General features: G+C 39.7%; 2 protein-coding genes across 2 annotated transcripts; both read right to left on the bottom strand.

Annotated features, from left to right (window-relative positions):
* Positions 1 to 585: 585 nt before the first annotated feature.
* LOC127935363 (uncharacterized) lies at positions 586 to 3,990 on the bottom strand. Its single transcript, XM_052533167.1, has 4 exons — positions 3,545 to 3,990; positions 3,087 to 3,464; positions 2,073 to 2,099; positions 586 to 1,978 (listed from the first exon to the last, which is right to left on the bottom strand). The coding sequence occupies exons 1-4, from the start codon at positions 3,603 to 3,605 to the stop codon at positions 1,809 to 1,811; spliced, it is 636 nt and encodes a 211-aa protein (XP_052389127.1). The 5' UTR covers positions 3,606 to 3,990; the 3' UTR covers positions 586 to 1,808.
* Positions 3,991 to 7,946: 3,956 nt separating this feature from the next.
* LOC127935362 (uncharacterized) lies at positions 7,947 to 21,443 on the bottom strand. Its single transcript, XM_052533166.1, has 6 exons — positions 20,897 to 21,443; positions 18,825 to 18,909; positions 9,944 to 9,978; positions 8,584 to 8,868; positions 8,191 to 8,436; positions 7,947 to 8,074 (listed from the first exon to the last, which is right to left on the bottom strand). The coding sequence occupies exons 2-6, from the start codon at positions 18,842 to 18,844 to the stop codon at positions 7,995 to 7,997; spliced, it is 666 nt and encodes a 221-aa protein (XP_052389126.1). The 5' UTR covers positions 18,845 to 18,909; positions 20,897 to 21,443; the 3' UTR covers positions 7,947 to 7,994.
* Positions 21,444 to 26,873: the final 5,430 nt, after the last annotated feature.

Consider the following 26,873-nt stretch of genomic DNA (forward strand, 5'->3'; position numbering starts at 1 on the left):
GAGAATGTAGCCTGTTGTATATATCGGTGGATCCACCAGAACTGAATGTGCGCTTTCTTTGGGAACATGCTGCACAACTCCTTGTTCAAGCTCTTGTTCTGTCCAGGCTGGACCATTGTAATGCCCTCTTGGCATCTTTGTCTTCCAGCCAGTTCTATCAAACATTTACAATTAATCCAGAACACGGCAGCAAGATCCATTTTCAAAGAGCCAAAAAGAATACACGTCACACCTCTGTTTAACAATTTGCACTGGCTACCAATAGCTACTCGCATACAATTCAAGGCATTGATGTTCGCCTACAAAACCACCACTGGCTATCTGCTAAATGACAAATTGTAAATGTGAATCCAATGCAAAAACAGTTAATCTGCAGTTGAAAAATGGCCAATGCGAGAAACAGTTGCAAGTCCTTCAGCAAAAACTGAGACATCAACGTTCTTTATTTTCCAAAATATAATGGAAGGACATAGATTGAGTTTGAATACAGGTAACTGAGCATTCAAGGACAGCAGCATATGATCTGACAAAGACACATCGGAAATAATGCAATTATAAGGAATTACACCTGAACAACACACAAGATTCATGCAGCGTATTTTAATGGGTAGGAAAATGCATACATTTTTTTTTTAAATCAATGCTGTTTAGTCACAATAAAAATCCCTTGCAGATATACTATCTGCATTATCAATACAAATATTAAAATCTCTAAATAAGATCACATTTGAAGACAAAGATAGGTTAAAGAGACAGAAATAATTATTAAGATAAAATTTTTTACTGGTGCTCAGTGTCTCAACTTTTCTAAAATGAAAAGATCTGGCCAGCAGGAAAAGACATTTGAGCCAGGGCTTGTATTCACAAAACATCTTAAGGCTAAAAGTAGCTCTTAACTTACTGATTTTAGGACTCCTAAATTTTTCTCTAGGAGTATTTCACAAAGCTTAAAAATAGCTCCTAAACCTGTGAAATGTTAGGAGTAGTGTAGAGGACTCCTAAATCACTAAGACCAAATCTGAAATATCATAAAAATGGCTTTTTCCAGCAGTCTACCTCGGAATATAAATCTTTTTAGAAATTTGTTTTCTAATTGGTTTGGTTTGGAGGTTATCCCAACTCCAAATGATTGATTACATCCTTAACATATAGCTGTTCTCACCTTCAGTTTGGTTTTCTTTTATGCTAACTATCAGCCATGACTATTCTGCTAATTAAAAGGCTGTTTACATGCATAGCCTATTACCAAAATTTTATTAGGCGCTTAGTCGCAGGAAAAAAAAATTCCACATGAAGTGGCAAAATACATTTACAAAAATATACATTTTTGGTCATATAGATAAGAGTAATAACATTTTTGTAACTGTAAAGACTCTACATTTATTCGTGTGCACTAACAAAATGTTGTGCTTTTGTAAAATAAAGCAAACATGAAGCGCTTTCTGCAGTCTCCGACTCTGTGAACTTGAGTGCATCACTACAAAACTGTGTGGATGCTTGCCTTATTACAGACATGAAAAATAATGAAGCAATTTCAAAATGAACCAATTTAAATAGAAAAACAACAAGGCCAGAAAAATCTTATATCGAGGGCAGCACTAATACATATTGACTAATTGTTTATGAGAAGCATACATATAAGAGGCTGACAATTAGCTGAATATATAGTCTACTTGTTTAATTAGTGACACTTATCTAAAAACTTTTACTGCTATTTAGGAGAACTCTTAGTGGTAAGATAAAATGTTTTGTGAATACGGGGTCCAGAGATTTATTGTGTCTTTAAAATAAAGCATATAAATGTGTCATTAAGGTAATTTTTGATCAGCAGGACCAGCATGTTTGGCTGCGCTCCATCCTTTCTGCCAACCATGATAGTGAAGGAGTCCTCCTGCAATGACTGTTACCAGAAAAAACACAAACGCAGCCAGCCCGACACCACCAAACATCAGCACACGCTCCGTCAGCGTCACCTCGTCTACAGACAGACACAGGAGAATTACTCAGGATCTTCACAGTAGAGTAGTTACACCATTAAAAATTAATTAAACAACATAACGCTCAACACTTACCTGTGTCGTCAACTTCTTTTGGCCGTTCTGTTACAAAAAGACATGTAAACATATGTTACTTTATTACAAACACAGTGAGCAATCTAAACACAGGGCTTAAAGAGTCTTAATTCAGCCTTCCACAAATTAAGGCCTTTAAATTGGTCGTGGCATTAAATGTTGCATGCACTGAAAAAACGTCAGTATTTTTGTATTGTTTTCTAATCTCAACACTAAAGATACATTTACTGAAGATGCAAAATGAAGATATAAAGCAATGTCTTTTGAGAAATCAAAATTGAATTAAAAAAAGTTTTTGCATTAAAAAAAAAAATAAAAATGTGCCAGTGGGGAATGAAAACCTAAGTTGATATTTCTGAGCTGATTGGCAGATTTTTTATTTTTTTTAATCACAGGCTCGCTTCATTTTGATAATTTTTTCAGAAAACAAGACTTCTTATCATGTTATTTAATCTTGATTAAAGATCTTTTTCCATTCCACTGGAAAACAAGACAAAATACTGATGATGCTTTTTTATGATCAGAAAGTACAGTTAAAGATATTCTTGTAAAATTAATGAAAAATTTACAGAGATTGGTTGGAATTTGGATTTTAAAACTTTGAATTTACTTAAAATCTGATTTGACATTGTTTCTTTTCATTTCAATTAAATGTACTTTCTAAAAGTTGCAGAAACCCTAAAAACAATGTAAGTACTACATAAAAGTGAGGGGAGATGGGCATTTAAGTAGTCCGAAATATGACTTCTCAAACTACATTTTATTAGTAAGGGTGAATGTAAGAACTAGGAGGTGATAAATAATAATAAATATGTCAAATTAAAATCGAGAAGCATGAATCACAAAATTAATTACATCTCACTTAAAAGGCTAGTATATTGTGAATATACTAAATGCTGCAACATCCATATATCCCAAACTAAAAAAATCATATGCAAATCTATTTTTACCCATTCCTCCCTTCCCTGATAAATTAATGAAGGTGTAATTGGAAGTCAAACTGAAATCTGTTACCGGTACTCAAATCCTCGGCTTGTTGACCCTCGATCTCTAGTCTGATGGGTCGATCGAAGTGCATCTCGGTAGTGTTAGACCTTGTTCCACAGAAATAAAGACCTGAATCTGACTCGGTTACTCCAGAAATCTCTAGCGTGGCTCTGGTGATCCATGGGTCTGCAGCAATTTTCAGACGAGTTTGGATGTGATTGTAAGTGGTCAGAAATTTTCTCCCCGTTATGTCAGTCTGTGCAGAAATCAGTAGATTGAATCGGTTGGCTCTGAGGTGATACCAGGCGATCTCATATCGGCTTCTCATGTTGCATTTCAGAATGATGCTTTCTCCCTTCTGCACTCTCAGCAGATCAGAAGATCCTTGTATTGATATAGATGCACCTGAAGAGACATTGATGATAATTACTACATTGGTTAAAAATTATAATAGCATTAAAATAATTATAAGTTTGAAGATTTACCACTTGAAGGGATTTGGATGTTTCCAAACCAAAGTACACAGAAGAAAATTATATTTTTCATGTCTTGTCAGGTTCCTGCATGAAGTGAAGACTTAAACCACTATTCGTTTCCTGCTATATAAACTGCTTGCCATTTCCTTCGTAATCGCTTCTACCTGCTACTTTTCCATCTTGGGCTGTGAAAACACGTTGTTTATGTAACGCCATTGTGGTTTTGCATGAGATAATACACTGCCTGTAAATTCATATGTAGCTGCACAGAGTTTTCCATGCACATAAACAACCACAGTACACACTGACAACCATGTATCTTCCTCCCAACCCAATTTGGTTTATTTCAGATCACGAAATCCAGGATAATGTACCATTCATACACAAGTCAGAATCCAATTTACATATTGACCTTAAAATTGTTGGATTGACTTGCTTTACTAGATCCCATTAGAGGATTTATTACTGATCGACTATTTCTTCTTCTGAGACTAAATCTAGTCAGTTTCAAGCGAAGTTTCAATGTTTTGGTAAACCAAATGACCAAAACTAGGAAAGTAGGGCATTCATGGGGGGGTGTACAGTAACACACACTAGTAGCATGTTAAAACAGGCCAACAATGTACTAAGTAATGTTAGCTATTAATGTTAAATAAGGTAAGCAACATGCAAATTCATACTTACAATGTGTTTATAATGTAACAACATGGTAAATTATGTTTTCTTATGCTAGAAACATGTTAAATTGCCAGCAGCATGATAGATAAATAATGTTAGCAGCATGATAAAACATGTTAGCAATGGGCTGAATCAAAAGCAACGTTAAACAATGCTAGCAGTCTCTTAGATCATGTTACAAATTTCAAAATGCTAATTCGTGTTAGCAGTGAGCTAACAATATGCGGCTAGCAACATGATAAAACATGCTAGCAACACGCTAATTCATGTTAGCAACATTGGTAAAAAAAAAAAAAAAAATTATTTAAAGTGTGAATCCAGACTCAAAATGCTCAAAAATGGAACCCAAGTAGCAAAATAATGGTATTTCTTTCTGGGCACTTATGTAAGGTAGCTAACACCTTCTTGCTAAATGTGGTTAAATCACATCACATATATGATCCTCAGAAACTAGATAACCATCTGAAGCAACAAATAAAGATCTTCAGGAGCACTTGATAATTACAGACAGGTGTGTTATTGGAGCACTAGAGAACAAGAGGTGGTGCCCTTAGGTGCTTTATTGCAAGAAATGCATATTATTTCCCCACTGACTAGATTACACTTCTCTATAAGCCTTTGAAGGTAAACTATGTCACATTTCTGTAAAATATGTGCGCATATGGGATGTCCCTCATTAGAACAGACCATTCACTTCTTCTGTTCATTAGAAGTCTGAAGGCTATAGGCCTATGAAGTGGAATAATGTCATGCATCATATAGTTTAGTGTTTAGAGTTCAGTTATGCTTCTGTGGTTACTGTTGTGCTGAAGAGTAGTGCTGGTGGTTGCCTGCATGTGTTATGTTCGTGTGTATTGCTCCACTCAGTGAGCGATTGCTGTATTGCAGTGACAAATAACTTCTAATTTATTTGCTATCAAAGCTAGAGAATGTTTTAAATCTACAATAACATTCAAGAGTCCAAATAACTTACTTTTTCTGTGTAATTAGTTGTGTAATATATTGACAAATGTTTCCTTTAGTGAGTTATAGCTGTTAAATATACATATTTTATTCAACATACAGCATGAAGTCAAGATTATATTGTTAAATAACAGCAAAACTGCAATATGACCAAATTCCATATTAAAGTACGTAATTAAAAACAATTTCAAGAGTTGGTTCACCCAATAATTAAAATTATGTCATTAATAACTCACCCTCATGTCGTTTCAACCCGTGAGACCTCCGTTTATCTTCTGAACACAGTTTAAGATATTTTAGATTTAGTCCGAGAGCTCTCAGTCCCTCCATTGAAGCTGTGTGTACGGTATACTGTCTATGTCCAGAAAGGTTAGAAAAACATCATCAAAGTAGACCATGTGACATCAGAGGGTCAGGTAGAATATTTTGAAGCATCGAAAATACATTTTGGTCCAAAAATAGCAAAAACTACAACTTTATTCAGCATCTTCTTCTCTTCAGTGTCTGTTGTGAGAGAGAGTTCAAAACTCGTGCCGTGCTCTCAGTGACGTAGAAAGACGTTACTCACAAACGGAAAAAGAAGCGTTGGCCATTGTGTGGAGTTGTGAACACTTTCACCTTTACCTGTATGGCAACATGACTCTCCATGAGATAAAAGACGAAAAGCTAAAAGACCCAATCCTGCAAAAGGTTAGTACCCATATCAGAGACAACACCTTGCACGAAATCACAGGCGACACAAAGGTCTGGTTTCCTAAAATAGAGCAGAAAGCAGAACTGACGGTCAAGAACGGTTTAGCGTGTCAAGCCAACACGCCTTTTTTCCCTGCTACTTAAAATCAATACTCAGATGACAAAACAAATTGTTCAAAACAAGTTTAAACTTTATTTTGTTTTGATTTTACCCTCTGGGATACGATCTGGATTTCTCCCTTGGGGTTAAAGTGCAATCAGAGACAATAAGCCAAAGTGTCAAAATGGCAGACGCTGTCATTGTAAACAATGAAAACATTACATAACACAACATAAAATGTAACATAACATTCTTATCATACTGAATACAGTTTGAAATGTTCGCAAGACTGTCAGAGGTCTTCACAATTTTTTTTTTTTTTCATGGGAGCAGGACTGATAGGACAAATAGGTCACAAATAGCATGTTTATTTTTTTAAAGAGCCACACAGATGGGAAAATCAAAAATTAGCTGTATTACAGTGTATGATGTAGCTGTCCATCAGTGTAAACAATGTGCAAAGTAACCAAAAAGTACACGATTTATAAAGTTATTGGCTTCTAAAGTAAGGAGTCGACTCTGAATCGCTGAAACGAGTCGTTATAGATTTCAAATCTTTTGCCCATCTCTATGTACGTCACTAGGAACACTTTGCATAATAAGCTCCGCCTACCGTCTTGGGAGAAACGTGAATACTCAACGAAGAGACATGAGAGAGATATCTATAGAAAGCTTGACATGTCTACTTTAAAACTAAACAAGTGCTGCTAACAGATATTCTGTGATAAAGTAATCCATATGAAAACAACGCGATGTCTGTTTTTCATGTCTCCCTTCGTTATATCTAATGTGACCACGCCCCCGCGCTGAACGCTCTATTCAGATTCAAACTGAAGCGCGCGGCTTGAATACACACACACAGAAGAAAAAGCAGCGGGACTGTTCAAGTTTTTTATTTTACTGTTTGCTTCGCGGTGAGAGGAATGAGACATAATTCACCCCAAACAGATGCTAACGCATAGTTTACCGTGGAGGTGTGTGCTGAACAACCAATCAAAACTGGTTATGTCAGTTGACCAACCAGAACACAGTATGCTACCGAAAGGTGGTGTTTAAGGAAACTGAATCTTTTGAACAGCTTCGCGCGAACCGTTTGGGGATCTCTGAGAATTGAGGTAATTTTAAAATGATATTTTGACAAAATGACAATGTTTTTTAACCTTGGATGGATTTAAACCTAATGTACAGGACTTATAAACAGTGATAGGAAGCTTAGAATTTTCATCTTACTGGCTCTTTAAATCAATCTGTCATCCCTGATATGCAACGCAATACAAAAGGGGCTATCATTTTATGTAACTGAGACAAGACATAAAAAAAAAAAAAAAAAACACCGTATTAGCTTAATGCTGGAAAGAACATTAGTATATATTTTTTTATATATATATACTAGCTCATCATGCATCTAACCATCCAAGTGCACACTCGATGTTAAGAGCGGTTAAGATTAAAACTGGAAAGCAATGAGTGCATTCACACTGGCAGCATATAAGAAGTTCATTGATCATACATTACTGACAGCTTTTGCAAATATTGTATTCTGTAAATATTGCACGAACCCCCAACTGGTCCCTGGGCACCGCAGCATAAATGATGCCCACTGCTCCGGGTGTGTGTTCACAGTGTGTGTGTGTCCACTGCTCTGTGTGTGTGCACTTTGCATGGGTTAAATGCAGAGCACAAATTCTGAGTATGGGTCACCATATGCTGCTGCGGTGATGCTGTAGAAACGCTTCCAGTGTGAATACTGCAGGAAATGCAGCTCTGCAGATCTGTTGGCACTGAAGGTGAACTCATTGCTAAAGTAAGGTGATCATTAGGTGATCTGGGCTCCTGTACGGTTTCAGACTCTAGAGAGGAATCACGTTCCTTAGTCCTTTTCAGATATAGATGTGTTATGACAATTAATGCAATCAGAGCCCCCACAAGACCACTCGCAATACAAGTCCAAACATCTGGAAGAAAAGGAAGCACAATTACATTTATTTTTTTACTAATTTCGTAAAGCTCTCGATGGCTCCTGTTTTACTTACGATCTCTCGCCGTGACTTTAGTGTTATCATGACGTGTGCTGTCCTGTTTGTCCTTTGATGCTGTACTCCATTCTGTACAGGATATTAAAAGGTTAATGACAGTATTTATTCACTGTTCAAATCATGATTAAACCTCACCAGTCTACTTTATAATGAATATTTCTAAACATCCATCCGTCTTCTCTCACCTGTGAGCGTCACAGTGACCAGGACTCCTCCTGTTGAGTTCAGGACTCTGTATGTCCCAGCGTCTCTTAATCTGAAGATTTTAATGATCAGGTGACCATCCTTGTCCATCAGTCGATCAGTCAGGACACCCTGCTCTCTCCTCCACACATCTATCGAGCTGGTGTTTGATAAATGCTTGACGCTCTCAGCATCACGCGGCAGATCATCAAACATCACCTCTTCACCTATACGTGCTGTTAAAGGAACTGAAGAGAAATGAAACGATAAAACATAATTGTGAATGATGCTTTCATAATACTGATGATGTATGACACGTAATATGAAATAAACACTGGTAACAAATAAAAGCAACAAAAATCCCAAATCAATATATAAATCAGTTTTGACCTTACCATCAATAGAGATGTCAAAAATGTAGCTTCTTAGTAGTTGATCGTTGACATAACCTTTTAAATGGCATCTGCCAGCATCGGTGGTCTTCAAGTCGTGCAGAGTGAGGTCACAGGTGCCAGTCTTGAGCACGCGGTGCTCGTAGTATTTACTCTGACCAGTACCATAAGCAGTTTGGATCCCACATGTCAGAACAGGGGAGAAATCCTCTGCGTCGCTGTAATTACACGGCAGAGTGATACTGCCGCCCAGCGGTCCCGTCAAAGATGAATAACTGAAGTGTTCACCTACAAATAAAAACAGTGTTGAATCACTCTGCAGTATTGATAATAAAGTGGTGAATATTAGTGCTGCAACAACGCGTCGATTACGACTACGATAACGTAGACTACAAAAATACGTCGACGTGCGTGAAATGCGTCGACGCGTCACACTGTTTGTGTATGCACGTAATGGCATACTGGGAATGGAGAAAGTTGCATTCTATCACAAAAACAGAGACCATTGTTATCAAAAGTATGGGAATACTTTAAACACAGGACAAATAAAATGGCCCTTTGTTCCCTTCACAAAACCGATATGGTATACCACGGCAGCACAACTGCGATGCGCAAGCAACTCAGAGGAAAACATCTTGGCGCTCTCCGGTGTTACGGTTTAACTGGTTACCGTGTGATCTGGTGACCAACTTCCTGGTTCAGGTCTGATACTTGTGCTTGTGGCATTCTGAAAAGTTGAGATGTTTTTAACTCGATGCGGTGCGGACGCGCTTGGAAAAAATTAGCACGTCGCACCGCGTCGCTTCCATTATGAGCGCGCTTATCACGCGCCTACATTGGAAATAACGAACTTGAGTGCACAATAGACGCGATATGTGAACGGCCCCTTAAAAGACAGCACGCCACGAGACAACAGTCACAAACCACCGAGCTACCCCGAATCAGCTCCAGATCTCTGGAAATCATGCTAAACCATAGCAGAACCCTGACTACATTTTATGGTTTGTGATGCTAAAGAACATGTCATGACGTCTCAGACAACTGTAAATTTATGGCTACTGTAGTTTAATTATAAATGCTATCATAAGCTCATATTTACCATAGTAAAATAATTTTCTTTGCCTCTTATTTATTTTATACTGTAAAAACTTCAACTACATAAGGTGAAAATGAAAAGGTTGAAATATTATATTAGAAGTTGTACTTATTTTAAAAAAAAAGAACATTAGATTAATTATTTATTGTAATAAAAAATAATCGTTAGATTAGTCGACAAAAAAAAAAGTCGTTAGTTTCAGCTCTAGTGAATATTGCTCTTATTAATGTCACCGATCCAATTTTTCTTTACATTACACATACTCACCAGACAGGCCAGACGGCAGGAAAAACAGCAGGCACCTGATAAAGAGAAAGAAAACAGGGTCATCCTCAGATCTCTAGAGATACTGTTCAGAAACACTGACACTGCTTCACTTCTTTAACTGCACAAACTTCATTGACTCTTGTGTCTAGCGTCAGTCTATTTAAACACTGAAAGTGAACAAGATTGGCCTCACAATGTCTGTGAATCACTAGTGAACAAGCCAGACAGAGTCCTCCCTGTCATCTCACTTCACAATGATTCCCGTTTTGAGAGTTGATTCACTCTCCCACTCTTTCTTAGACTACTTCTAAAATATGCCAACTCATTACACTAAAAACTTGTCACACGTGAATCATAACATCTGTCTGCTGAGTAGGGTTTTGACAGTGAGGAAATTTTAGCTGTAGTTCAGTGCCAACTGCTTGAATGCCACAATAAAATACAAAGTCAAATTCACTTTTAGCCTATATATAAAACAGAACAATTGGAGTAAATAAGTGAATAAATAAAACAGGACAGAAACAAATAGATGCTAATGAATTCAGGCAAATGCAACAAACTTAATAATGCATTTTTGTCACTTGACAGTAAAGCATTGATTTTGAGCCTGAAAGCAGAAAATGTACTTCTATTAAATACGGTCATGATTTCCTCACCCTCATGTCGTTCCAAATTTGCATTACATACTTCTGTGGAACACAAAAGACAATATTTTGTAGAACGCTACCAAACTGAGTTACATTTATCCTTAAAGCTAGTGAAGTTAGTCAAGATTAGGGAATGACTTTCTGTTTTTCTTGATTAACATTATATAGACAGACAGCAGCAGAAATAATAGTCTGCTGTCACTTTAAGAGCTACCAGACCCAATTTATCGAAAAACGCATGCATTTTCTTTCTCGGCTGTTTATGTTCATTTTAGTCATCATAGACCAAGACTATCCAGACTAGAAGATAATCTTTGTAAGAATCCCTGTGCATAGTTTAACCTGTGGATTATAATTTTCGGGAACAGAGTTAAACATAAATTGTAACCATTAATCTCCAAGTACAGCGTCCCTGGGAAACCCAAACAAAGATGATTTGACTCCGAGATGAAAATAACACCGTTTCAACGACATGTCGAACACAAACACAGCTCTTCCTCTTCTCCGTCGGAGCACAACAAGACCACGCCCCCTTTTGTGTATTCATGTGGGCGGAGTTTAGTCAAAAAACTGTTTTAGTGACGTCATTACTGCAGGAACTAGAGGGATGTAGTCCAAATGGGTCGTTTTCAGTAGCCGAATTCTGTTAAATAAAATATCTCTCTTGGCATTGAATTTGAGTTTTAGAATTTTACAGATATTATTTATACTCTAACAACAACATTACACACTAACTAAAGTCTAAAACATGGGATCACGAAGAACAGGACCTTTAAGGTATTAATTCTATAGACCAATTTAGAGTAGATGTCACAGTTATGACACTAGCAATTGTGAGCGCATTGTGGTGGCAGAAAAACATGAGTATCTCTCAGAGAAGCACAGTTCTGTGATCAGCAGTAAATCTCCATTCAAAGGCCAGAGGGCGCTCTCGAGCTGAAAATCCAAATGTGCCTCACAGAAGAAACCCAGGTTCCCTATCATAGGTCACTTCGATGCTGCGGTGACGTCACCACGTATGGGAACACCTCTGGTGTGACGAATGTCTGAAGCCCTATACCATCCCGCCAATCCTATTGGCCAAATGGCGCATAGCACCACCCTGCGCATGCGCACGCATGATATACCTGGGTGCAGCGCGCCATTTCGCTCAGATTTCATTCCTTCAGGAATAGCGAATCATCTGTGCCCTATCATCTCGCGTTCTCCAGCGATTTTCTTCGAGCAGTGTTAACTCCTCTTTCGCGGACGCGATGAGTCAACGAAAGGTAAGAGCCGTATATGGGTTTATCACAGGGAGGCACTCATGAGAGATTCGTTTGCAGCCTCTCTCATGTTCTCTCTGTGATAGCCTACGGCTATGGTAAAATAAGAAAGTAATCCGCGCTCTGGAGTCTATTTCTTCAGTCGCCTCGCGTCTAACCCCCACCGTTCGCTTCTGCGGTCGCCGAGGCCCCGCACGAGGTGTTGGTTAGGGGCGATATGTGCGGCTTGACTATGAGTACAGTGATGCACTGGATTTTTCCACTTGCTCGCTCTCCCCTACTCGAGCGCGTTAATCAGAGCAGTTTTGCTTTATACTATGTTGTCTACCGCAGCTTCTACTCAGAGTAGGCTCTGACCGGCATAAGCGGTTCTCTCCCTCCGAGCGGACAGGAGAAACGCGCTTCCCCTTTTCTCAGTGTGCTAATATGTGGCTATCCACGCGGTGGATAAACTACCCTTCTCACGGACCTCCACCAAGAGGTTCGAGGTCCTGGAAGCAGCCTTATCGGCGCATATCACGAACGGCGCGGGTTTTTGCCACGATTTAGTGACATGCTATTATATAGCGATGCCGTTTGACTACCTCTCTAGCCGAACGGATCGCGCCTAACTCCGCCGCGACCTAGTCTCGTCTAGACGTATCGAGTCGTGTCTATTTCGGGAAAAATTTCATTCTCTTATTACGGTTCTTTACGAGAAGCCTCTCGTTCTCCCCCACGCTCTAACATTGACTGTCTCGCAGCACAAGCACTTCGAGCGTCACTGAACTGAGCTGTTATTTGAGCGCCCCTCAGACACTGCACAATTCGTCTTCAGAGTTTGAGGGACGGCACAAGAGACTGGCGAATTTGGCCAGTTTATGACGGCTCACACAGCTGCCGCGTTCTCGCTAGCGGCGTGGCCCTATGTTTATCTTGTTGGTTTAAATCCTGCCGTGGACACGCTTCAGGATTATACACAACGAAACACAGCGAGTTTGACGCATGCATTTCCTTCTATGTTTGCCGGGGTCTGTGCCCTCCACTGAAGAGTGCTGTTGGACTGCTATGCACATCCAACCCTCTCACTGCAGTCCCCACGCTCTAACATTGACTGTCTCGCAGCACAAGCACTTCGAGCGTCACTGAACTGAGCTGTTATTGGAGCGCCCCCTCAGACACTCTGCACTATTCAGCCTTCAGAGTCTGAGGGACGCCACAAGAGGCTGGAAAATATGGCCAGTTTATGACGGCTCACACAGCTGCCGCGTTCTCGCTAGCGGCGTGGCCTAATGTTTTCTTGTTGTATTAAATCCTGCCGTGAACACGCTTCAGGATTATACACAATGAAACGCAGCGAGTTTGACGCATGCGCCTTACTTCATGTTTGCCAGGGTCTGTGCCCTCCACTAGAGAGTGCTGTTGGACTGCTAATGCACATCCAACCCTTTCACTGCAGTCCCCACGCTCTAACATTGACTGTCTCGCAGCAAAGGCACCTCGAGCATCATTGGATTGAGCTATCATTTGAGCGCCCCCTCAGACACTCTGCACTATTCAGCCTTCAGAGTCTGAGGGACGCCACGAGAGACTGGCGAATATGGCCAGTTATGATGGCTCACACAGCTGCCACGTTCTCGCTAGCGGCGTGGCCTACTGTCATCTTGTTGGATTAAATCCTGCCGTGAACACGCTTCAGGATTATACACAACGAAACGCGGCGAGTTTGACGCTTGCGCTTTCCTTCTATGTTTGCCAGGGTCTGTGCCCTCCACTAGAGAGTGCTGTTGGACTGCTAATGCACATCCAACCCTCTCACTGCAGTCCCCATGCTCTAACATTGACTGTCTCGCAGCTAAGGCACCTCGAGCATCATTGGATTGAGTTATCATTTGAGCGCCCCCTCAGACACTCTGCACAATCCAGCCTTCAGAGTTTGAGGGGCGGTACAAAAGGCTGGCAAAGATGGCCAGTTTATGACTGCTCATACAGCCGCCACGTTCTCGCAATGGCGACGTGGCCCGATTTTTATCTTGGTGAATTAAATCCTGCCGTGGATACGCTTCAGGATTATACACAACGAAACGCAGCGAGTTTACGCATGCGCTTTACTTCATGTTCGCCAGGGACTGTGCCCTCCACTATAGAGTGCTGTTGGACCGCTAATGCGCATCCAACACACTCACTGCAGTCCCTACGCTCTGACATTGGCTGTCTCGCAGCAAACAGCGCTTCGAGCAGCATTGGATCGGGCTGTGACGCCAGGCATAAATAATAACTAATAATCCCTCAGACACTGCGCAATCCAGCTTTCAGATTTTGAGGGGTGATTCTAGGGTCTTACACAGACGACCCATTTATGACGGCTCGCACAGCCGCCGTTTTAGTTAGCGGCAGAGCTTGATGTTCAATTCGTTGGTCTAATTCCTGCCGTGGACACGTTCAGGATTATACACAACGGGACGCAATAGCTCTTATGCATACACTTCCCCTGTGCACGAATGCCGCAGGCTTTTCCGTGCACGGACATTGTGTATGACAACGTTGCAGAAAGCGGAAATTTGAGAAACTGCTAGTATCGTTTTGGGTCGCGTGTAACGCTTGCCCGGCATTTCTCAATGGGTGTTACGCACAATTGTCACGGATACACCAATTCGCTTTTTAGAGGCCCGCCTCTTTCCGCTGAATTCTTTCCACGGTGGTAGACTGATGGTAATAGCAGTGTTGTGACAGGAGATGTCAACTCTGCTGAGCAAAGGGGCTATAGAAGTCGTAGACCCCGTACTTCTCAATGCATGGATGTAGCTCTGGCCCCGTTGCGGCTCCAGGGCGTCCATCTGTTAACCACTTGTACGATTGACAGCGGCATTCCCCGTAATTTGTCTGGGGTTACTTCACATGCGCCCCTTTTCAGTGGAAAAGTGGGCGGAAAGACGAAATATTTCACCCCGTTGTCTTCCGCATCCGACGATTTCGGTGACACGGAGTTGTGTGATGTCGTTAAAACTATGGATGCCAACCGAGTTTCTCCTACCGGGGTTCGGCTGGGGATTGAGCTTTCCCAGAGACCGTCACGACGGATGCGTCTTTGACCGGTTGGGGAGCTGTTTGTCAAGGGCTATCAGCCCTTGGAGTGTGGACAGCTGCACAACGCGGTTGGTATATAAACCGGTTGGAATTACTGGCAGTTTTCTGGCTCTCCAGTAATTCGCGAATCTGCTGATCGGCCGTCTTGTGCTGCTCAGATCAGACAACACAGCGTTTGTCTCATACCTGAATCATTAGGAAGGATTACGCTCTCGCCCCCTGTGCAGGCTGGCGAGACATGTTCTTCTCTGGTCTCAGAGAAAATTTCTGTCGATCCGAGTTGTTCATGTCCCTGGACGTTTGAACTTCGGAGCGGATATGCTATCCAGACAGGCTCTGGAACAGGGAGAATGGAGATTACACCTCCAGACGGTGAATCTTTTATGGTGGGTATTCGGCAAAGCGAAAGTGGATTTATTTGCGTCTAACATGACTACGCATTGCCCGCTATGGTTCTCCCTATGCCCCCCATCGCCCCTGGGCGTGGATGCATTAGCTCACAGCTGGCCCAGGACCAGTCTGTATGCTTTCCTCCGATTCATTTGATCCCAGCGGTATTATGCAGAATACGGCGGGACAGAGTGGAACAGCTGCTGCTGGTGGCTCCGCGATGGCACACGCAGCCGTGGTTTGCGGATCTATCAGTCTGCTAGCGGGCTCTCCGTGGAGATTCCCCTCAGGCAAGATTTATTATCACAAGCACAGGGGCTGATTTGGCACCCGAGGCCGGATCTGTGGAAACTGTGGGCGTGGCCACTGAGCGGAGTGCATTAGTATGTCCCGGTCTTTCTGTTGGAACCGCTGAGACTATATTGAATTCTAGAGCAGCTTCTACGAGACGCTTATATGCTTTCAAGTGGAGACTGATTACAGCCTGGTGTGGCAATCGTAATGTGGATCCAGTTTACTGCCCAGTGGCTTCAGTGCTGGAGTTCCTCCAGGATTGTTTTTCGGATGGCGTAACACCAGCCACTTTTAAGGTTTACGTGGCAGCCATTTCAGCTTACCACGAATACTTAGGCGGTGCCTCTATGGGGCGTCATCCATTAGTTTCTCGTTGCATACAGCGTGCGCGACGGCTGAGGCCTTTCCGCCCTGTTCGAGTTCCTTCATGGGGTTTATCCTTTGTGTTGCTAGGTTTATCAGGGCATCCGTTTGAGCCCTTGGAGCCCGTATCGTATAAATTCTTGACACTGAAGACATTTCTTCTCATGGCTTTATCCTCCCTCAAGAGAGTTGGGGATTTACAGGCTCTTTCTGTTTCACCCTCATGCATGGAATTTGCACCGGGCTCTGTGAAGGTGCTGCTGCGGCCCAGGCCTAACTATGTTCCTAGGTCGCATCTAACCTCTTTCGCTTTCAGTAAGTGTTCCTGGAAGCTTTTTCACCTGCTGAGGCTGGATCAAGAGATCTAAGTCTTTGCCCTGTGAGAGCTTAAAGACTTATGTGGATCGTACAGCCCCTTGGCATGAATCTGACCAGCTGTTTGTCTGTTTTGGACATAAAGTAAGGGCCATGCGGTTACAAAGCAGCGCATGTCCCATTGGCTGGTGGAGGCAATTTCTTTGGCCTATGAGGCGCGCGGACTCGCTTCGCCCTTAGGAATTGAGGCTCATTCCACTTGAGCTGTGGCTTCTTCTCAAGCTTTTCTCAGTGGATCTTCTATGGATGATATCTGTGCTGCGGCAGGATGGTCCTCACCGAGCATTTTTTATCAAGTCCTACAGTCTGGATGTGAGGATGGCTCCTGGCTCCCGGGTTCTCTCCGCTTGAGCAGATGCTTCCTCTGATCTCAGTTATCAGGTACGTCAGGCGTTTTGGTATATCGTTCCCATACGTGGTGACGTCACCGCAGCATCGAAGTGACCTATGATAGGGAACATCTCGGTTACGTATGTAACCTTGGTTCCCTGAATAGGGAACGAGATGCTGCGGTTCTGGCCGTTCCGTACCTTGATAACTCTTCATCTTCAGTCATGAAATCTGAGCGAAATGGCGCGCTGCACCCAGGTATATCATGCGTGCGCATGCGCAGGGTGGTGCTATGCGCCATTTGGCCAATAGGATTGGCGGGATGGTATAGGGCTTCAGACATTCGTCACACCAGAGGTGTTCCCATACGTGGTGACGTCACCGCAGCATCTCGTTCCCTATTCAGGGAACCAAGGTTACATACGTAACCGAGATGAAATAAGTGAAAGTGAAATGGCATACAGCCAAATCTAACTACCTTTCTAATCTTTTTGTTTTCTATTTTCTTTTCTTTTATTTTGCAATTGTGTGTATATTAGACCTCTGACACTAGCTTCCTCTTTTTATTCTATCGGGTTTCTTTTTATTTATTACATTATTTAAAAGCCCATGCTACGAGTACTGTGTTAAGCTAACTGAGACTTGTTATAGCTCTTATATATCATTGCGCATTTGTTGTTTTTGATTGAGCAGTTGGGGGTTCAGTGCCTTTCTCAAGGGCACCTCAGTTGTGGTATTGGATGCCCAGGATTTGAACCCACAACCCTAGGGGTTAAGGGTCATACTCTCTAACCACTAGGCCACGACTCTCCCATATAGCTGCAGCTAAATAAACACATGATTATGAAAATATATGGTTTATCAGAGTTATTTTTATTCTAATTTTCATTCAAATAAAGTATATTTATAATGCAATGCCTTTATCACGGTTTAGAATACTATGAAATATGTTGCATGCCTTATTCTGAGCACAACATCTCACAGAAGGATTTATTTCAAACACTTGACTGACGTTATGAAGTGAGTTTGGAGTAAAAATATGTTATCAAATGTGGTATTTTCACATGCTTTCAGATCAAGTTCAGGTTGAGCGGTCACTATATAAATACAGACATACAATAAAGTAAAACAGTATAAACCTACACACAACTAACCGACTGACAGATTTTGATTTTAAATATACTATACATAAATGTTTACCTATACATGAACTAAAAAAAATACACACTATACAAACACTGTACCTATGCACAACTAACCTACTGACAGATATTGAATATGAATATACTATATACATTTTTTTACCTATACAAAGACTGAAAAAGAAAAATATAGACTATACGAATGCTTCACATAGTACTGTACATGTGCAAAGAGAAACATCGTAAGTCAAGCAGCAGGCTGGGGAACAGTGCAAGATGAGCACTGTCATTAATTGCAAACGATTTATTAATCACGCTTTTTTTAATGCATGACTTGTCAGTGAACTACGCCTGTGTAGTAAATGCTGCTCTATCTGAAAGCAGGGGATGGAGATTTACTACTGATTACAGAACCGGCTTTACTAAAAAAAGTGCATGACAAAACGCATTCAATAATTAATCGTGCCCACAAAAAAAAAAAATCCTAATGGTTTGCAAACACTGAAATTAGTCTATAGCATTTGTGTGTGTTTGTGTGTTTCGAGACTGTAAATCAACATTAACATGCCACTTGAAGACTGAATAACACTAGGAGGACATTAGATCTGTCAAAAAGTGTGTGTGCATTTTAAAGGGTTCATATGATGTTGCTAAAAAAAACAACATTATTTGGTGTATTTAATATTAATATGCTTATGTGGTTCAAAGTAAAAAAATGAAATAAAATAAAAAACATTTCCCACATACTTTACATTATTGTTTCTCCTCAATGCCCCAAGGCTCATCGTTCTGAAAAGAAACGGTGTGCTCTGATTGGCCAGCTATGCCGTGTGTTGTGATTGGCCAAATTCCTCAAGGGTGTGATGGAAATGCATGTCTGCATTTGTGATCAGAGAAAAGACAAGCAACAAGCGCTACTCTACACTGCTCAAAACTCATGTTTGAATCAGTGGAAAATTCTTTAAATATATATACACATTAAAAAAAAAAAAAAAAAAAACATACTTACAGACAGAGAACAGTCGGCATTGTAATCTACTCTTCTGGGATCAGGAAACAGTCCTCCATTAAATGTGCAGCGTTACTCTCAGACACTTAATTGGGGCATACAGATAACACAAACAGTAAGACATTATACAGATAAAATATAAAGTATAAAAATAGGTCATGTTAAAACAGTTTTGTAAATACAACTTAACCACTGATTTCTAGTTGTGTCCTCTTTTGTAAGAACAAAGTAGTTTCGCTTTCGCAAACAAAACAACGTCACAACATGGTGCAATAATACTACAGCGAGAATCAAAGTTACTACTCCTCTCTTTGTGTGAACATTTGGGCAGTGTTATGCAAATCTTCAAACATAGAAGTAGACGTGGGGACATTTAAATGAGACGTTTTAGGAGGAAGAAGACAAGTCTTCTCTTTGATACAGAATCTCTCTTCGGGTTTGAGATTTTAGTCTTTTCAACTTTAGGTATTTTATCTTCTCACAATCAGATTGTAACACTCCATAGAGAAAGCAAAACCGCATCATATGACTCATGTAAGACTAAGACAGTAAGCAGTAATGAGTTTATTATAAAAATAGTGCCACTTCCCAGAATCAAATTAGCGAAAGGTCAGAAGCAGTCACGGACTTTTATTGTTTTTTCCAGATTAGGATCCGAAGTCATTTAAATACTTATATGAGTGAGGGGATTTTACGTGTCGGACTGGGGGTAAAACTAATACCGATGTAGGCCCCAAACGAAGAGAGGACGCTTGAAAAGTCTGTAATATATTTTATTTTACCTGGATATTTTCATAAGGGGGTGCATGGGAACCCATCAGGACTGCCTATGCATAGGCCCCAGGATCTTGTGCAAAGCCCCTGGATCCTGTCCCATGTTTCTACCTCCCATTGAAAAAGTGTTTAGCACAATGCCAAAAACAAATAACACTACCCATCAGAATATGCTTTTTAACGCTTACACCTACCATTACAGAAATGCAAATACAGTTATTATGTGTTGTTCAGCATGAGGAAATTGACGCAATATTGATTTGTTCATGCACAATAACCCCTGGTAGGACGATGTGATGGGAAGAATAAAATGACAAGACACTGGTGCTCCCGGAGTCCAGCACATGCCTGGCTGTCACTCGGGTTTAATTCATTCAAAAGCTCCCGCGAAGCTCATGCGAGCGTCACTAAACACGAAAACAAGCGATCACGTGTTTACAAACCGACAGAAAACGCATTTTAATCATTGTTACATTTTACATTTCTTCAAATAAATAAAGATACAAATACACTTTAAGATATTTTCATATTGCTCGTTAGTACCGCCGATTCGCTTTTGCTGCTTATAAAGAGTGAAAAAAAAAAAAAAAACTACGTAAGGATACGCACGTGGTTAACTTACTGGCTACTGAAAACGCGAGTTCGATGCGAAAAGGCGCTCATAGACCAGTAACGTTAGCCGAAAAGTATAAAAATTACTTACAAATTGTGATGTGGAGACGAATCTAAAAATCTGGCGTGTTGTTTTTTCCTGAATTTAAACTCATTAGTGCCGGTTTCAAGGCTTGGGGGCGGGGTTATGATGTGACTATCAAAGTATCGCGAGACTCAAACTTTCGAATCAACTGAAACGATTTCTTCGCAAAAAAAATCAGTTTCGAAAGCCCACGCGCTCGGAGACGCCTGCTAGTCAAAATTAAGTAAAACTCCGCTCAACCAAGCATAAAACACTGTATCTGTTGTATTGAAAGTGCGATCTATTAAATAGAATAACCAAATAGTAAAAAAAAATCAAATAAGCGTGTGTCCTGGCCTGTTTTGTTTGGGAACATGCGCTGGGTTTTTATTTTTACTTTAATAATTATTGTATTTATTTTGAGACATTAACGTCGCCAAACTGATCTCAGGGTTGTTGTATGTCACATGTTTGCTTGAATAGCTGATTAATCTACTATTTTCTCTCTATATCGCGTCTTTGAAAATTCACACACAGCTATGTTAACTAGTATTTTTTTCTCCTGTTTTGGGATGCATTAACTGTAATAATAAGGGCTCAGATGGTGTAGTGCATTACTCACCCTTTCATCGCGTGATCGCCGCAGATCCAGTTTCTGTTACAGCCTCCAGTTCATTTCCTACTCAATATATACTTCACATCTGCTGAAATTTCTTTTTTGTAATTCATAACTCCATATATCCGATTTATTGATCCAGTGCTTTTAACATAATGTGTCAAAATCGACCTATTACCTATTTCTGTATTTAAAGCAGCCAGACTCTTAATTCTAGTCTTTGATATGCTTTCCCCTTTGCCTTCTCCATTAACAACTTCTTTTTCTCTGTATAAATTCCGAAAATGCTCCCCCACATGCATGATGCCGTCGTGTTGGGTGTGCTGTTCCAGTAAAGACTCTTCGAAACTGAATAAAATGACTTGCTTGGCAAAATGATTCACACTTCTTCTTCTTCTTCTTCTTCTTCTTCTTCTTCTTCTTCTTCTTCTTCTTCTTTTTGGAGTTTTATGGCGGTTGGCAAACAAACAATATGATTAACTAGCTTTGTCCAAATACCACGAACACCCACACGGTATTTGTACTTAACTATTAATGAGAGGAGCTTCGACGAAAAACAAGACAGCAGGAAGTGCCTGCCACTAACCGAACAACTACTGTTGCTAAAAACCGGAAATTTGAGGATGCTTCCATGTATAATTATTTTTTATAATTATTTAAATAATTATATAAATGTCAGTATTGTATATCAGAGAGAGAGAGAGAGAGAGAGAGAGAGAGGCACTTACTATGTGTATGTTGTATATATTTTAGTAGTCTATATAGTCTACATACACACACCTGCCTAAATGACCAGAAAGAGAGTGGTCTCATCAATGACCTTTATTTAAAATCATATTTTGCTGTTATATATATTTTTTTACATTTGTAGTATTTCAAGAAACAACTCAATCCGAGCAGCTGAGTCCTTAGCCATCTTCAAGAATCGAGTTAAAACACATCTCTTCCATCTTTATTTGACCCTCTAACTTTAACACTCACTATTCTAATTCTATTCTTTAAAAAAAAAATTGTACACATTGTGTATGTGTCTGTGTGTGTGTCTGTCGGTGTGTGTAAATATCTCTGACACTAGCTTGCTCTATTCTTTTTTTATTCTATCTGTTTTCTTTTTAATTATTATATTATTTAAAAGCCCTTGCTACGTGTACTGTGTTAAGCTAACTGAGACTTGTTATAGCACTTATATATCATTGCTCTTTTTGTCCTTTATGATTGCTTCCACTGTCCTCATCTGTAAGTCGCTTTGGATAAAACTGTCTGCTAAATGAATGAATGTAAAATATACACATATAGTATAAAGTAGCTGTTAAACTTGGAATGTTGTCAAAGTCAGTGCTATACACTGTTAACAGTATAAAATACTGCCAGTAAGCAAGCAGACAATAATTATCAATCAGAATCACTAACAACAATCCTGAGGTATTTCCAAGACTCTCAGATCAGAACTGATGAGTTATACTGAGTAACTCTTTGCAGCATCTGGACCGATCACTACAGAACTCTGGATGAGTGCGCATCTCTCCTCGTTTTAGTCCTCCGACATAGTTAAGTCTCCTTTATTTCTATAGTGCTTTCAATAATACAGATTGTCAAAGCAACTTTAAAGAATTAAATATGAAAATAGCGTGTCAATAATGCAGAAGGACAATGGTAAACACTTTTTTTTTGTTTGTTAAAGGCAGTTCCTCATTGAATTCAGTGATGTCATCATCTCAGTTCTGTTTCAATAATATCTGTGCAATCATTTACAATCACGTCAATGATATCACTGTAGATGAAGTGACCCCAACTAAGCAAGCCAGAGGCGACAGCGGCAAGGAACCGAAACTCCATCGGTGACAGAATGGAGAAAAAAACCTTGGAGAAACCAGGCTCAGTTGGGGGACCAGTTCTCCTCTGACCAGACGAAACCAGTAGTTCAATTCCAGGCTGCAGCAAAGTCAGATTGTGCAGAAGAATCATCTGTTTCCTGTGGTCTTGTCCTGGTGCTCCTCTGAGACAAGGTCTTTACAGGGGATCTGTATCTGGGCTCTAGTTGTCCTGGTCTCCGCTGTCTTTCAGGGCAGTAGAGGTCCTTTCTAGGTGCTGATCCAGCATCTGGTCTGGATACGTGCTGGATCCGGGTGACTGCAGTGACCCTCTGATCTGGACACAGACTGGATCTGGTGGCTACAGTGACCTCGGAACAAGAGAGAAAACAGATTAATATATTTTAAGATTTTAAAATCTATACGATGTTTGATAGGGAGCCAGTGAAGTGTTGACAGAACTGGGCTAATTTGGTCATACTTCCTGGTTCTAGTAAGAACTCTAGCTGCTGCATTTTATTATTCATAAGAAAATTGTGACATTTATACCTAAATGGCTTTATTAACAGTAGACATGCATGCACAGCCATATTAATGATTATTCCCATTGCATTTTGTCATCATGTATCTACCAGGTTACACATTCTCATGCTTAATTTGCACACGGTATGCAGTTGTTGTAAACCTCATCACAGTGGCATCACAGTATGTGCATTTTGATGAATTCCTGACATGGCTCTGACTTGTTCTACATTTTGTTACACCTGTATATTTAGATTAGAGGCATAAAAACAGCATTATTACAGAGATAAAAATCCAGACACTGAGAAATTGAATGGTATAACACCATTTCAAACCTCTAATCAAATGTGTAAAAGAAAATGCATACTGTCAAGCCAACAGAAGTGTGCCTTCTTTCGAAATGAGTCTGTATACACCAGACTTCTGAATTTGGAACAAACCAAAGACCCTCCTCCATGAAAAATAATGTCTGACAGCATCTAGCAACTATTGGGTATTATATACAAACCAAAAAATATGTCAGGGCCATGGTTTTGTCTTAAGGTGCAGATTAGTGTTTCTTTTTTGTTTCGATTTAAGGCATGTTTATAAAAGCTACTTAAATGTTCCAATTTAACTACGGCCCAATCCTGGCTTCATCCAAGCCCTGTATATGAAACCAGGACTAAAAGTTATGATGAACAGTTCCATTATATTTAGTAGATTTTACAATAAAAAGACAACCAAGTGTTTTGCATTTACATGCTTAGAACTTCAACTGGAACACAGAACAGTTTTTTTTTTGTTTGTTTGTTTTTTGTCATGGAACAGAATTATACAGCATGTAAACCTGAACATTGATGCACGGTCAGTATCTGTCATCTGCAAAATCACTTCAAACAAAAGCAAGGAATGCAGTATTTTTTCTAGAAAGACAAGAGGAAGTTAATACATTTTAACTTACAGCCAACGTGAACAAATGAATGTGTGGTTTGTACAATGCTTACGGATGCCATTATCTTCAGAATATATAGCATGCTTTAAATGCTTTGGCTGAAAGTGTTCAGGATTTGATGTCACACAAGCTGTCGCCTGTACCAGAATAGATGTCATTTATTCCAAAAGCAAGGGGTACACCTGCACATGCATTGTATTAGAGAAAACAACACACCTCAAAATAGCAAAACAAAAACAGAGTAGTTTCTTAGTTCACACACACCTTTGTAAAAGGTCTACATGATACTTAATGGATAAATTAATAAGACTGAGTTTGATACTTGCGAGTCTTGCCTGTTTGATAAAGAGTCCTGATGCACTTTGGGGCTCCAGTTGTTCTCTGCTGAAGTGAGTTGATGAGAAAGACCAGTTCGAATCAGAGGATCTTGATGAATGAATAGTCAAGGCCGAAGCCATGGCACAAGCTTAGCTTGGTTTTGAAGGCTCTTAGCTCAGCATCTTCTCCTGAATCTGGAAGAACTGCCTGATCTGGTGATCACTGATCTAAACAGGGGGATGATGTCACACCCTCAGGATTTGGGTGAGCCAATGAGGAATGGCACCTTTTGGAGGGAAGTTTTACAGCTCTAATGGCTCTGTGTAGTTAATGCTGCTCATGTGAAATCATGCACGTGTAGAGATTTACCTCTGATTACATAAACTCACATAAATATATGGTTAGTGTTGCACGTGTCTCTCATATATTTCATACAACATTCATTTTATATTATTCAATAGACTCTGTTAACACGTATTTACAAATATTTAATTGTATGTTAATTGTATGTTAATATTTGTTAATTAAGTTAATGGTAACCCCCTAATATACTAACAGCAACAATTATACATGATGATTTTCACTCTTCTCTGTGTCAGAGATTCTTTCTACATTTTCATTCCCAGCTATGACAGCATATCCAGCATGTAATCCTTGACGGAGCTGAGAAATATCATGTGATTTCCTCATCGTCTCCGGAAGTCAGGTCCGCAAAACTGTTTTCGAGTACAAAAAGTAAATTATTGAAGAGGTAATTCTTTTTATTAGTCGTGTTGTTTTTCTTGTTTCATGTGTCACAGTAATGATCAATCTACAGGTTATTTAGTGCTTTAACACATCCTAAAGTTTGCATTTTCAAAAAAAAAATTTATATATAAAATTAAATCGAGTTTAAATGTCAGGAGTTCCTGTCGGGACGAAAGTAACAGTTGTTACTTTTGTCCCGCTACAGTCACAAAAAGTATTTATTTTGTTCCAGTGCAAGCTATATTGTTAATTTCTGTGTCTTGCATCATTTCTTACAAATGTTAATGTAAATGAATAAATGAATAAATGTAATGTCATATTATACCAAAAGAATATGTCTGAGTGAGGGTCAGAAAGACAGACAGAGGTCTGGTTTTATCCAGATGTTTTTGAGAGGGTGTTTCTGGACATAGAGGAACATCTCTCTCTGGGCAGCTGCTACGTCACATTTATATTTAGGTTTTAGCCATATCTTAGCCTTTACACCTCCACCTGTGAATATGCAGTGTTTCCAGATGTTTTAATGCACATTTTCAATTCATGCATAAAAACAACTGGATGGAAACATAAATAGTCCTGTTTAGTTTTTTTTTTTTATTATGCTAATGATATAAAAAATGCTATATTGTGCATTCTGTAGAATTTATTTATTATTATAAAAAAATACATTGAAATTTACAATAAAAAAAATACAGTCAGGTTTTAAGACATCTGATGAAACTTAAACTTAAATTTTAAAAGAAAATATGAAAATGTAATTTAATCATTTTTTTGCAAAGATAAAGGACAAAATATGTTTGCAGTTGTTTATTAACAAGGTCACAATCAGGTATACTTAAGAAAAATAAGACTAACAGAAAAAAATCTAGCTTATATTGTTGTGTTATTTTCGTCCCAACCGATGGGGTTGAAAGTAACAATGTACAACTTATGTTCAAAGTGAAATTATACTGAAGTCTTTCTACATTTCTACAAAATACCACCTGGTATTGTTAGACCACACTTCTGAGTTACTGGCCACAGCAGAAATATATCTCTGTATACAACATTATCTTTTAAAATGAAGTTTTTCTGAAAAATTGTACCTTTGCCCCTGCTCTCCCCTACTGTAAAAATGGAAGTGTTTACATAGCTTTATTTTATACTATGCGTTTTAAAATCAACTCCTAAATGTCTGTTCGGTAGTGCCTTTAACATGGCAATTTTAATTTGTGGTTCTTCTAATTAAGTAATAAAACGCAATTCCAGACGTTGTAGCAATCAAACGTGTAGCACTTTGTTTTATGTGTATTATCTAATTATTATTAATATTTAATTTAGCCTACACTGGAAAGGTTTCTGGTTTTCCTTCCTGTCGCGTGCACGCGCTCTCAAGTGGCCAAGACCGTGTGGGTATTTGGACAAGGCTACCGTTTCATTGCGACGTAGCGTCTTGTTTTGTGCATGGTTTACTGAAATCACGTGACAGTCTATGGTTCGAACGCTCCGAATCGCCGGTTCGACACAAATGATTCACCAAAGATTCGAAGCTTCAGGGAGCAATGATTCGTAAGCGCACATTGTTTATCTTTCATTTTCCCCAAGTGAGAAGCTCCGCCCAGATCCATGATCTGCGTTTAAATTGGTCATGGATTTTATTTGACTACTGGGT

This window comes from Carassius gibelio, chromosome A19 (assembly GCF_023724105.1).
Source record: "Carassius gibelio isolate Cgi1373 ecotype wild population from Czech Republic chromosome A19, carGib1.2-hapl.c, whole genome shotgun sequence".
NCBI classification, from domain to species: Eukaryota; Metazoa; Chordata; class Actinopteri; order Cypriniformes; family Cyprinidae; genus Carassius; species Carassius gibelio.

Bases quoted from the DNA above. Each gene is read 5' to 3' on its own strand.
- LOC127935362 (XM_052533166.1), bottom strand. From the start codon at position 18,844: ATGCCGACTGTTCTCTGTCT. The intron at 8,437-8,583 runs GTAAGGTCAAAA...ATTTCTCTTCAG, and splicing joins TTTTGACATCTCTATTGATG to TTCCTTTAACAGCACGTATA. The intron at 8,075-8,190 runs GTGAGAGAAGAC...TATCCTGTACAG, and splicing joins GGTCACTGTGACGCTCACAG to AATGGAGTACAGCATCAAAG.
- LOC127935363 (XM_052533167.1), bottom strand. From the start codon at position 3,605: ATGAAAAATATAATTTTCTTCTGTGTACTTTGGTTTGGAAACATCCAA. The intron at 3,465-3,544 runs GTAAATCTTCAA...ATGTCTCTTCAG, and splicing joins CATCCAAATCCCTTCAAGTG to GTGCATCTATATCAATACAA. The intron at 1,979-2,072 runs GTAAGTGTTGAG...GTCTGTCTGTAG, and splicing joins AAAAGAAGTTGACGACACAG to ACGAGGTGACGCTGACGGAG.